Source organism: Trachypithecus francoisi, unplaced genomic scaffold (genome assembly GCF_009764315.1).
Source record: "Trachypithecus francoisi isolate TF-2019V2 unplaced genomic scaffold, Tfra_2.0 Lachesis_group4, whole genome shotgun sequence".
NCBI classification, from domain to species: domain Eukaryota; kingdom Metazoa; phylum Chordata; class Mammalia; order Primates; family Cercopithecidae; genus Trachypithecus; species Trachypithecus francoisi.
This window is the reverse complement of record NW_022681469.1, coordinates 76474094-76486619: the sequence shown is the minus strand read 5'-3', so window position 1 is coordinate 76486619 and position 12526 is coordinate 76474094. Positions and strand designations below refer to the sequence as shown.

The window sequence follows — 12526 nt, the reverse complement described above, 5'->3', positions numbered from 1 at the left end:
AATAGTGCTGCAATGAGTGTACACATGCTTGTGTCTTTATAATAGAATGATGTATATGCCTTTGGGTATATACCCAGTAATGAGATTACTGGGTTGAATGGTATTTCTTTTTTTAGGTCTTTGAGGAATTGTCACACTGTCTTCCACAGTGGTTAAACTAATTTACACTTCCACCAACAGTACGTAAGCGTTCCATTTTCTCCGCAACCTCATCAGCATCTGTTATTTTTTGACTTTTTAGTAGTCATTCTGAGTGGTATGAGATCATAACACTTTCTCTTTTTTTTTTTTTTTTTGAGGCAGAGTGTGGCTCTGTCACACAGGCTGCAGTGCAATGGTGTGATCTTGCCTCACTGCAGCCTCCGCCTCACGAGTTCAAGCAATTCTCCCTGCCTCACCCTCCTGAGTAGCTGGGATTACAGGCATGTGCCACCACGCCTGGCTAATTTTTGTATTTTTAGTAGAGACTGGGTTTTGCCATGTTGCCCAGGCTGGTATCGAACTCGTGCCTCAGGTGATCTGCCCGTCTTGGCCTTCCCAAAGTGCTGGGATTACAGACGTGACCCACCATGCCCGGCCGTTTTAACACTTTCTTCATGGTATCCTTAGAATATAAAGTTTTAAATTTTGATGAAGTACAATTTATTTTTTTTTTCTGTTGCTTGTAGTTTTGGTGTCAACTAAACCATTTCCTAATGCAACATCACAAAAATTATGTCTATATTTTTTTTCTAAAATTTTCTTGAAAATATGCCTATATTTTCTTCTAAAACTATTCAGTTTTAAGTCTTGTAGTTAGGTCTTTGATTCATTTTGAGTTAATTTTTGTATACAGGGTGAGATAGGAGCCCAACTTCATTATTTTGCATATGGATATTATCCCTGAAACAATTTTTTCTTATTGTCTGTTACCTTTGTTGGAAATCACTTGACTATAAATGTGAGGGTTAATTTTTTTACTCTTAATTTCATTCTGTTGTTCTCTGTGTCTATCTTATACCAGTACTAAAGAGTCTTGATTACTCTAGCTTTGTAGTAAGTTTGAAATCCAAATTTGTGCCAGGCGTGGTGGATCACGCCAAGTTATTGTTTTTGAAGCTACTGTAAATTGATTTTTTTTTTTTTTTTTTTTCAGATGAAGTCTCACCCTTGTTGCCTAGGCTGGAGTGCAATGGCATGATCTTGACTCATTGCAACCTCTGCCTAGGCAATTCTCTTGCCTCAGCCTCCCAAGTAGCTGGGATTACAGGTGCCCACCACCATCCCATCACTTTGGGAGGCCGAGGCGGGTGGATCACAAGGTCAGGAGTTCGAGACCAGCCTGATCTAACATGGTGAAAACCTGCCTCCACTAAAAATAAAAAATTAGCTGGGTGTATAAAAGCACCTGTAATCCCAGGTACTCAGGAGGCTGAGGCAGGAGAATCACTTGAACCCGGGAGGCAGAGGTTGCAGTGAACCAAGATTGCCCCACTGCACTCCAGCCTGGGCAACAGAGCAAGACTCCATCTGTTCTTCTTTTTCAAGATTGTTTTGGCTCTTCTGAATCGCTTGAATTTTCATAATGGATTATTGGATCAGTTTGCCAATTTTTGCAAACAAGCCAACTAGGATGTTGATAGGGATTACATTGAATCTATAGATCATTTTAGGGAGTATTGCCGTTTTAAAATTAACTTTGGAGAGTTTTGCCATCTTAACAATATCAAGTCTTTTAATCCGTGAACATGAGATGTGTTTCTATTTATTTAGATTTTCTTTAGTTTCTTTCAGCGATGTTTTGTAGTGTTTAGAGAATCAGTTTTGCACTTACTTTGTTAAATTTATTTAATTTATTTCTGAGTTATTGTTTTTGAAGCTGCTGTAAATTGAGGTTTTTTTTTTTTTTTTTGAGATGACATCTCACCCTTGTTGCCTAGGCTGGAGTGCAATGGCACGATCTTGGCTCATTGCAACCTCTGCCTAGGCAATTCTCTTGCCTCAGCCTCCCAAGTAGCTGGGATTACAGGTGCCCGCCACCATGCCCAGCTAATTTTTGTATTTTTAGTAGAGACAGGGTTTCACCATGTTGGCCAGGCTGGTCTCAAACTACTGACCTCAAATAATCCACCCGCCTGGGCCTCCCAAATGCTGGGATTACAGGCGTGAGCCACAGCGCCTGACTGAGTTGTTTTTTAAATTTCATTTTTGGATTGCTTATTTCAAATATACAGCAATCAGTTGATATTTGTGTATTGATTTTTGTCTTCCAACCTTGGTAGACTTATTTATTAGTTCTAATAATTTTTTAGTGATTTCTTAGGACTTTTCTATATATAAGATGATGCCATCTGTGACCCAACTTTTAAAGGTCTCAACTCTTTTCACTATAACCATAACCTGTAGCCTGGGAAACTTACTAACTTGGGAGAAATAGGTTGACTTTTTGAGGTTATCTTTAGGAAGGAAACAACTGCCACTTTGTCTTCTCATGATGTAAACAAATGCAGCAGACTTTTAAGATGGAAACTTTTGTAGAGAAAGAAAAGTCCCATAAATAAAAGGATCCTTGAGCTTATTTGGTGAGGTCTTACTTTAAATAATGTCATTATTATTTGGTGATATTATGGAAACTACAGGCCTTCCAAACATAGCTTGTTTGGCACAGACTGAAATAACAACAATTATACTTTACTTTAAAAAATAAGCATTCTAATTTGGCTTTACTTTTAGGAGGAGTGGCTGAACTCAGAAAAATATGACTTTATATATCCGAAATATATACTAGTGCTACATGCACATTTTAATGCTAATTTAGTTTTGTTTCTTTGCCTATATGACCTCAACATGGGGAAAAGAGTTTAAGACTTGTAGTTTAAACCAGAAGAGACCTCTTCTAATTATTTTTACATTTGAGATAGATCTACAAGGTGGTTCTTACCTGAAAGTCTTCCACGACGGAGTTACGAATTATTCTGAACCAAGTAAGCAATTAAAAAGGCTAAAACATTTTGGGTTTCTTTTTTCCTCTCCAGGATTGCAAGTTAGGTTTGGAATGGTCAGGGAATGGTAAGGTTTTGGTGAGAGGGCAACTCTAAGTTTGACTCCTGGAGTCTTTCATGGTAAAGCTCATGGAATTGCCCATGTGGGAGCCAGAATATAGAGTAGAACTGGGCTTGAAAATTGCTTTGGATTTTCATTTCTGATTTTTCAGCTATAAAATGAGAGCTGGAACTTGTTCTCTTACCTCTTAGAGCCGTACAAGACATAGAGGAATCTTAAACAATCAAATGTTAAGTGAGAAAGCTATTAGTGCCTCCTAAAAGGAGAAAAGAATGTTAACCTGAGGTAGTATTATAATGTCTCCCAGAGTGAGGGAGAAATGCAAGGAACCCATAGTGATTATTGAGTTTATAGATGTTTCTATTCATGAGCCTGCAGGGAAACGTAGAGACCAAACATTTCAGAAAATGAATGCCCCAGGATGATTCATTAGAGCAGAATGAAATATTCAGAAACTTAGGAGTCTATAAAATATTTTTGGGGAAAATGTGTGAGTTTTCCAGAGGAACAAGATTTATTATTTTGTTTTAAAAGACTTTATCAGTTGTGAGATGAATAGAAATATTGGTAGGTTTCCTTTAATCTTCTGCATATCATTTGGCTTGTCCAATTAGAATGGCTTGACAATCTTATGATATTTGAGTATATAATCCTGCTAGGTAGGTCAAGAGAGTAAAAAGTAAATTTTGTAGAAATTGTGCCAAGTGGTAAACAACTTCAGACCTTTTTTTCCCTGCAGAGTCCCATGGCCAACTGTTCTTTCCATAGCAAACTTTTCTTCACCATAAACATAGCATCATGCCCTGGGGGCTTTAAAATAATGTTTGCTACTGGCAGGTGATGCCAGTGTCTGTGGCTACCTGGAACAGGATCTCTCATGTCTCAGTGATCCCAGGTGGCTTTGGTCCAAAGCACTGTAACTGGACCTTTGATTCACTTCAAAAGAAACGAACCTTTCTTCATACCGTTGATATTCATTGAAAAGCTCCCTCAAAGGTCCCTCTCAGTAAATCCTTGACAGCTTTCGGGGCCCAGATCATGGTTTATCTGCTCCAACGAACTTTTCTGTCTCACTTCTCTTCTTAAATCTCCATTTCCTTGCCATGAGGCCGCCCTGTGGTTTAGTGCTGATACAGTGTACTGTTTGAATCTGCTGTTGAATTATTTCTCATGTATCAGACTTGGATATAGCCTCATACCTTTTACTACCCTTCTTCTTCCCACAGGCCTAGTACAGTGCGTCCAAGCTGTGCTACTTAGAAGGTTGCTAGCTAGCTAGCTAAGCCCTGACGTTCCTACAATAGCCAGCATGTTGGAACAGCCGCAAAGCTAATGATGGGCCTACATTCTCAGGGTCATGTGGTTGATACCCTGCCCAGTTCCAGAAGGCACCAGTCACGTGGACCATGAAGCGAATGCCATCCACTGGAGTTGTGTAGCATGGGAGCCCTGAGTGACCTAGGTCTACACACGATCTGTGTTTACACATTCCTGTATTACACTGCTTAGTCTGGAGAGTCTTCTTTACCTCCTTCCTTTTAAATTTTTATCCATTTCAGTGAGAAGTTAAAAATTAGGAATGAATCTAACCCTTCCATACTCCCAGATAATGCTTTCAGACTGAGGTCCTGGATGCTTGCATCAGAAAAACCTGCAGTGCTGACTAAAATGCAGTTTTTTCAGCCCCTCAACATGTTTAAATCACTTTAGGAGCAGGCATGGGGATTTTGATAAACAGTGTTGACTGATGATTTGTATGCAGTGCCCTGAAGTGTTGAGAAATGACTGTTGAATAGTTTCTCAGCAAGGGAAACTGTAGTGCCCCAAAGGGTTGATACCGCTGTCCTTAACCTGTTACATTATCTATTGTAAACCTTTTCTGATTCATTTAAATTCAGCAACTACTTAGTGAGCAGTTGCTCTCTGCCTACCACTGTGCCAGCCATAGTGGTAGAGTCAGATGTGAAGAATGGGGTCTTTGCTGTGAAGGAGCTAATAATCAATTAGGAAATAAAACATGTGCGATAAATATGCACAAACACATTAATATATGTGCATACATATGCATACTATATAATGATTTAGATAACATCATATGGAGATCTTTTATATACATCTAGTATAGTATACTCTAGAAGATTTATAGAGAGATCTTTTCTCAAAAAATCATTATTGGTAATACAGACCTGTAGGATTGTCAGATTTTAGATCTGAGAGATATCTTAGGGATAATGTATAACTCTATCCTGCAGAGGAGATTTCAGTACATCAGGCAGGCATTTCGTAGAGATACACACACTCTGTGGTGTAGTCCAAAAAACTATAACGTTCAGAGTTTCGGATTCAAATGTGAGCTCTAGTAAGCAGCAAATGGTAGTAAAAAGCAAACTTTAATTATAGATAAATAAGATTGTTGTTTATGGTGAGACACATTTTACATGCGTTCACTAATTTTAGAAAAACTTAAACCTACTTTTATGTATATTTATAATTTTAGACCATATAAATATAAAAATGGATAATAAGTGCCTTAGCTTTATATACCAACTATTTAGTAAATACATTCTGTTACTTTCTATGGGAAACAGAGATTGAAGGAGAGATCAAGAAGGGGAAAGATCTTATTTTTGACAATTATCCTATGATTATTACATTAAAACTTTATTTCACTGGAATGCTTGGCAGAAAGGAATCTTTAAGTTAACTGAAGATAAACCAGAAAACCGTTTTTTGGGGCATATTATTTCTCTAAAATTTTATTCTAGTATAAAATTTTATTTATAGTGTGAATTTTTTTTTCTTTCGGTCACATCTTTATCATTTGAACATTGTTTTCGTTAGATAATTTATTCATCTAAATTAGAAGGTTATGGGAGCCTTTATTAAAACTTTATTGGGCCTGCTTCCTGCAGAGATACAGACACTTAGACCTGGAAAGGAGCCACAGATTATCTCGGTTAATATGTTTTGCACCGAAGAAAGTCATGTTTTACGATATTAAGGGACTTAGAGCCATTAGAACAATACCTGGCACATGGTGAGTGCCCAATAAATTTTAGCTGCTATTAGTAGAATTTGAATCCAAGTCATTTAAATTTTAGTTTGGTGATTTCTTCTTAGAAATCTTCTTCTACTTAATTCCTTTTATTGACCGCTGGTCAGACTCGCTGATCATCTTTTTTTTGGTTTGTTTTTCCTTTAAATCCTAATTCTGGATTCACTTCATTTTCCTTATATCTTACCTCTTTTTTCCCTAAAAGTAAAGAAGACAGAATAAATTCAGTACTCGTACTTTAAAACTTTTAATTGTCCTCATCAGGGCCAGTCTGAGGATTTCTGCCACCTTTTATAAAATTTTATGAAATTTATGCCCAGCATAATCCTGATTTTTACTGCCTTCTGTGTGCAAATACACACTCAACCTTATGCTAATGGTGGCACTACTGTCTCTTCATGGTGAGGCTTTAATTTCCGCAAACTTTAAAAACATGAAATAAAAACTGTGGGTATAATGGGGGTGAGAGTAGGAAATTTGGGGGGATACCATAGACACATATGCCAAAGGTTTTGGCACTTTTCAGAAGACTGAATAACTTTCTTCTTGTTTCTTTTTTTGTTTTAAATAGAAGCAAAAGAGAAAAAAGGTATCAAGACAGTTTGCTCATAAAAATGAGGTTTTGTAGATATATTTAAAGATGTGAAAGCCAGGAAAAATTATTAATATGCTAATAATTTGCATTTTGTCCACTTTCCAAACACACACTTTTATTGAGAGGAGGAGGCTAAAAATAAGAACATTAAGCTTTAGAAAAGTAAGGTTTTTCATGTTGGTTTTTTTTTCTCTGTCAGTCCTCTTACAGTTTTTCTGTACAGGCTAAAAGAGATCCTAAGGCAGGACCAGCGCCTTCAGTGACCCATCTAAATGGGACTGTTTGAACGATTTGAGAAGTCTTGGGTCAAGCCAAAAGAGTGCAGCAGAAAGTGAAAGACTTGGGCTGCCGCTGGCTTTTCTCCCCATTTTCTTTGTCTTTCAATGCAGCCCGATAAATTGTTGGACTTTTTCAAGCACAGAAACAGCCTTAAGGGTGTTAAATATGTGTGTCAAATTTTTTCCTAATGGATTTTTAAATCTTCCAAAAACTTTTAAATAACTTGTTAAAGGCTATATGTAACACTTGTATCTTGTGGTATGTGTGTTTGTGTATGTATGCGTTTCCTGCCACTACGATTGAATTCTTTGCTCTATACCTAGAAAATAATCATTATTTATTGAAATAAAAACAAATGAGATGATAATAGTTTTAGCTTACTACTTGGGTTTCCTACAGCTTTTAGGTTGTGTGTATGTGTGACTTCTTGATTTTCCCCCCCTTTATTTTGTTTGGTGGGATTTTTGACCTTGATTTCTTAACTGATTCCTTGAGGATTCTTTTATTTCTGCCATAGTTTGTAATCTGTTTGTCTGTTTAAAATTACATTACTTTTTTTAGTAAGAAAAAGCGATATCCATTCAATAACAGATTTTATCAGAAAGAACCTGATTTACTTTGTTTTAATCAACCCGTCTTTTCTCTTTTCAGAGGATGTTAAGCAAGTTTTTGGACAGACCACAATTCATCAACATATTCCATTTAACTGGGATTCAGAATTTGTGCAACTACATTTTGGAAAAGAAAGAAAAAGACACCTGACATATGCGGAATTTACTCAGTTTTTATTGGTGGGTCTAGCTCTTAAAAAGTTAAAAGGGTAAATAAGTAAACCTGGAATCAAATTGTGTGTAAAAGTCCTGATTTGAGTCTTGAACTGTGATTTACTACACACTTTCTAGCCTGGCAAAACTGTCCCACTGAGAAGTATTTATTAATATGTTGAAATCATAGAATTAAATGGAATTTCCACAGATTTATGTAGAACTCCTTCATGTTTAGAAGGAATACACATTGAGGCCCCAGGAAATCAAGTGATTTCCTCAAGGTCACTTAGGTCAGGAGGGGCAAAATTTCAATTTAAAACTTTGGCTTGTGACTGGCTATGTTACTGCTTACCAATATTTTGTTTTCCCCTGGAAATGGACGGATTTGTCTTCAGCTTCAGAATCATTTCATCTGACACCTTTTATAGATAAGACACTAGTCTCAAACTTGGCTGCATTTTGGAATCATCTGGAAGCTTTAAAAACTAATGTTGCCTCAGTCTGACCTCTAGAGACTAGATTTAATGGAGGCAGGGGGAAAGCCTGGGTATTTGGGGACTACTTAAAGTTTCTTGGGTGGCCCTAATGGAGAACCACTGTGCTAAGGGCACTTGTGCGCTTGCTTCCTTTGGGTTAACCGCTATAGGAGTTGTCTACATTTCTGGGGTGCACTTTCCCTAATCCAGTCCCTGCTGCCCTTCTCTTGTGACCCCCTTCCCCCACCCATATGATCATATCATTGGGCTACTGATGATGCAAGGTGAAGAGTATTCACAAAATATGATTATAACTTAGCTTTCCTTCAGCAGCATTATTTAAAAATACTTTAAATACAACATTATCATTTAGTCACTAAAGGTCAATATCTATAGGCTATATAAATGTTTATACATTTGCTTTGTTTCTACAGTTACATTTTATTTATACTTTATTAAATATATTTAAAATGACTCATGTAAGGGGACTCATTTGGTACGTTTAAATTTTGGGTCTTGAGAAAAATTTTAAATTCTTTGTTACTAGAAATGTCCTTAGTGGGTATCCTGGTGCCCCTGGGTTTTTTGTGTGTTCCAGACCTTGCCAGAGCCCTCTGGGGAGTGGCTAGAGTCCTGTTCTGGATGGAGGTGGAGGGTGCATGGGTTGTGGTGCTCACTTTGTAAAGATTTTGTGGTGTCCATTCTTAGCAACTAGCATTTGCAATAGGTTAACTTCAACAGGTGCTTCTCTTTTTGACTTTTAATGGTGTTATTAGATTCATTTAATTTGTCCTGCTGTCTAGTTTGCTTTTATTTTCCAGGCCTTTGGAAACATAAAACAAGATGTCCTCAACCTGCCTTTGTATTTTTTAAAAACAAAGCGTTAATGTCTGTGAATCCCTGTTTTCAGTTCTCTGTAAACATAAACCTACTTACGTAACTCAGATGGAGAATGTAATGTGAGTTGCTAGATTTTTGCTGCTGTTTCAACAGGACATTGTTGTGCTGTAGGAGGCGGTATTCATTTTGATGAGGAATAATTACAATAATGTTATTGAGACGAATGCCTCAAATTGACTTTATGGAACACAGCCTAATTAACTTTTAATCTTAATAAGATGTTAGCAGTAGTAAGGATGATCGTGTTTCCTCCTCTAAGCAAGTGTCAATTATACTGAATTGAGTCGATTTTCAACTGCTCACAGCAGCCTCTAGGCCTTCCTCCAGATACGGGGAAGCCAGAGTCCAGGATTAAATAACTCGGGGATTATGGTTATGTTTCCAAACAATTTGTAAGGCATTCACTTAAATTTGACTTCATTCTATAATGGCAAATGGAAACATCCCACAGTGTCCTGCGTGGGATGATTTTGTCTCTGTAGCCAGAATAGAAGTACTGAACTTTTACTAGATTATAATGGTTATAGTGGTTAATGATCTCAGTCAGGGCCTTGCTTTGTGTCCTACTCCAGACCCAGACTTACAGGAATTAATGGATGGACCATGATAGGCTTTACCTGAATGCCAGTTTTAATGTCTGCCATTGGGTTCCTTTCTTCCTTCCATTTCAAATGTTTTGTTTGCTTCATTTGAACTCTTTTCTGAATGCAGGTAGAGCTTCAGACCTCTACTTCAGATGCTTTGTTTGCTTCCTTTGGGCTCTTTCTGGATGCAGGTAACTTCTTAAAGATATTAGTGAATTTAATCTCTTGTGTTTCAGGCTCTTGCTTTGTCAGGCAGGTATCCGCCTTTCTGCTCTAGGGCAGGACTCAGAAGCAGGCACCAGCTTCCTGGCTGATGCCAAGGCTGTGAAGGCAGATGCTTGGTTGCTTGAAATGTGAACGAGCTGCCACCATGCATGCTGCTAACCTGTCACATGATGAGGAAGGGGAGCAGCTGTAGGGACAGCCAAAAAGTGCTCGTGATTTCAGGGAACCTGTGTGGCATGTAGAGACAGCACTCCTCTATTCCACTGAGGGTCCCGAGAAGGTAGCTCAGGTTGGTTCCAGCCAGCACATTACCTGTGCTTATGTATGTGTATACATGTGTGTGATTGGTGGGGCAGTATAGTTCTCTGCATTTCCTTTTTTTTTTTTTTTTTTGTCATTTAATAAATGTTTTACTATATCTAAGCAAGTGTGAGCTTCTGAGAAACCACCATGTGGCTGTGAGGATCTTACCTGGGTCATGTGTTTATCTGTGTAGAGTCTGGACGGGTCCCCCACCCGCTAAGGTGTTGACAGTCCTGGGCATTGCTTACATGGTGAGCTGCTCTGTCCTTTTCTGTGCTTTGGTTGTAAAAGTCATAAAGTGGTGAATCAATTTGATATGATTTGAGCTAAACTTGACTGATTTGTACTTTGCAAGTGGTAAGTCAATTTGATGTTATTTGAGCTAAACTTGACTGATCTAAACTTTGCATCTAGTAGCATTGAAGCAGGTGGCAGGGATACAAAGCCTCCTTCCTGTAGTCTTCTTCCTCATTGGAATGGAAAGATTTCGGCAGGGAGTGGGGTCGCGTTTCTCTTACCCCATTATTTATACTGTTACATCTGTTGCTTGTATTTCTTAATGCGCAGTTAACTTCATCTCCATATAACTTCATGAATGATGGTATGTGTGAATGTGAATACAGTTTTATATGTGAGTATGTATGTGTATTTTAAAATAGTCTATAAACCTCTCCACGTATATCTACTCCCAGCTCCTAGAGCAAAGCTCTGATTTTATAGCTGCTAGATTTAAAATAGATTTTAATATTATTTGTATTTTAGAAAGTAATTTGGAGAAATTTTTCTATTCTATATCTGATGGAACTGCAGTTGATAAATAGTATTAACGGGCTGGGGGCAGTGGCTCACACCTGTAATCCCAGCACTTTGGGAAGACGAGGCAGGTGGATCACGAGGTCAGGAGTTTGAGAGTAGCCTGGCCAACATGGTGAAACCCCGTCTCTACCAAAAATACAAAAAAATTAGCTGGGCGTAGTGGCGTGTGCCTGTAATCCGAGCTGCTCGGGAGGCTGAGGCAGGAGAATCGCTGAACCCAGGAGCCAGAGGCTACAGTGAGCCGAGATCAGGCCACTGCACTCAGGCCTGAATGATAGAGCAAGACTCCATCTCAAAAATAAATAAATAAATAGTATTAACATAAAACTCGATATTTTTTGTGTGTTGTGATTATTACTCATGTTGGGCAAACCATCCAATTCAGCAAATATTTGCTGAGCATGTCGGGTTGTCAAGAGAGGACTTGTGCACAGGGTTGAAAGGTGCAGAGACTGTAACTCTTGAGACACTCATAATTTGAAAATCTTATGAAATTGTATCTGGGTATATCCACCTGACAGTGTGAAAGGAGCAACTACAAGTAAGCATAAAATGTTTGCCCTATGAGTTTGTTGTTTTGTAGCAAAAACCCTTAAAGGTTTGTGGCATAAACCCTAATGACAGGTACTTAGATACTTTACCAACTTTTTTTTTCCTTTTTCTTTTTTTTTTTTTTTTGAGACAGGGTCTCACTCTGTTACCCAGACTAGAGTGCAGTGGTGCATTAGCGCTCACTACAACTTTCAATGCCAGGGCTCAAGTGATCCATCCGCCTTGGCCTCTCGAAGTGCTGGGATTATAGGCATGAGCCTCGGTGCCCAGCATGCTTTGCCAATTTTTTTTTTTTTATTGGGTGAATGTCGTAGGCACTTGGGGGCACAGAAAGAAAGGTTTCTAAAACTTTTCTGCCAAATTATTGTGTAGTCAGTACTGAGTCACTTTCAAAAAAGTTACAATAACTAGTATCTGTATGATGTTTGTAATTTACAAAGTGCTTTTAAATATTCTGTTTCTGATAATAGCATCCTCCCAATACCCTAAAAGGTAATTATCATTATCACCTATTATTATATGCAAAAGAATAAACCTACTCTGTGGTAAAATTTTGCATTTCCCAGTAATTTTCCAGGGAAATGGCCCGTAGCTTTCATTATGTTTCCAAAGAAGTATCCCAAAAAAGTGGTAAAGAGCAGCTGTTCTAGAGCTTAACTTCTGCAGTCAGATGATAGGTGTGTGAAGAATTCAAGAATACATTGCTATTCCTACTCTATTGCACTGTCTCCAGGCCTAAGGCTATAGATAGCTGTTTTCTGTTCCTAGAAGTTACCATGCATTTGAATGGCAGTGCCCAGTCATGCATTGCTAAACATCTAGCATTCCTGACCCCTACCCATTAATTGCCAGATGTGATCATCAACAAGTTCTTAGTAGGGGTGCATTGTACTGTCATTTCCAGGATTTTTTGTTTGATACTGTTTTATAAT

The 12526-nt window shown here is 38.1% G+C and overlaps 1 protein-coding gene across 3 annotated transcripts in view; it reads left to right on the top strand.

Moving 5' to 3' along the window:
• SLC25A13 (solute carrier family 25 member 13) overlaps nucleotides 1–12526 on the top strand; it is a 213500-nt gene that overhangs the window by 103394 nt on the left and 97580 nt on the right. For all 3 annotated transcript variants that reach the window (XM_033192420.1, XM_033192421.1, XM_033192419.1), the window contains one exon: nucleotides 7623–7762. In XM_033192420.1, coding sequence (XP_033048311.1) covers nucleotides 7623–7762 — 140 coding nt within the window. The remainder of the gene's footprint in view (nucleotides 1–7622; nucleotides 7763–12526) is intronic.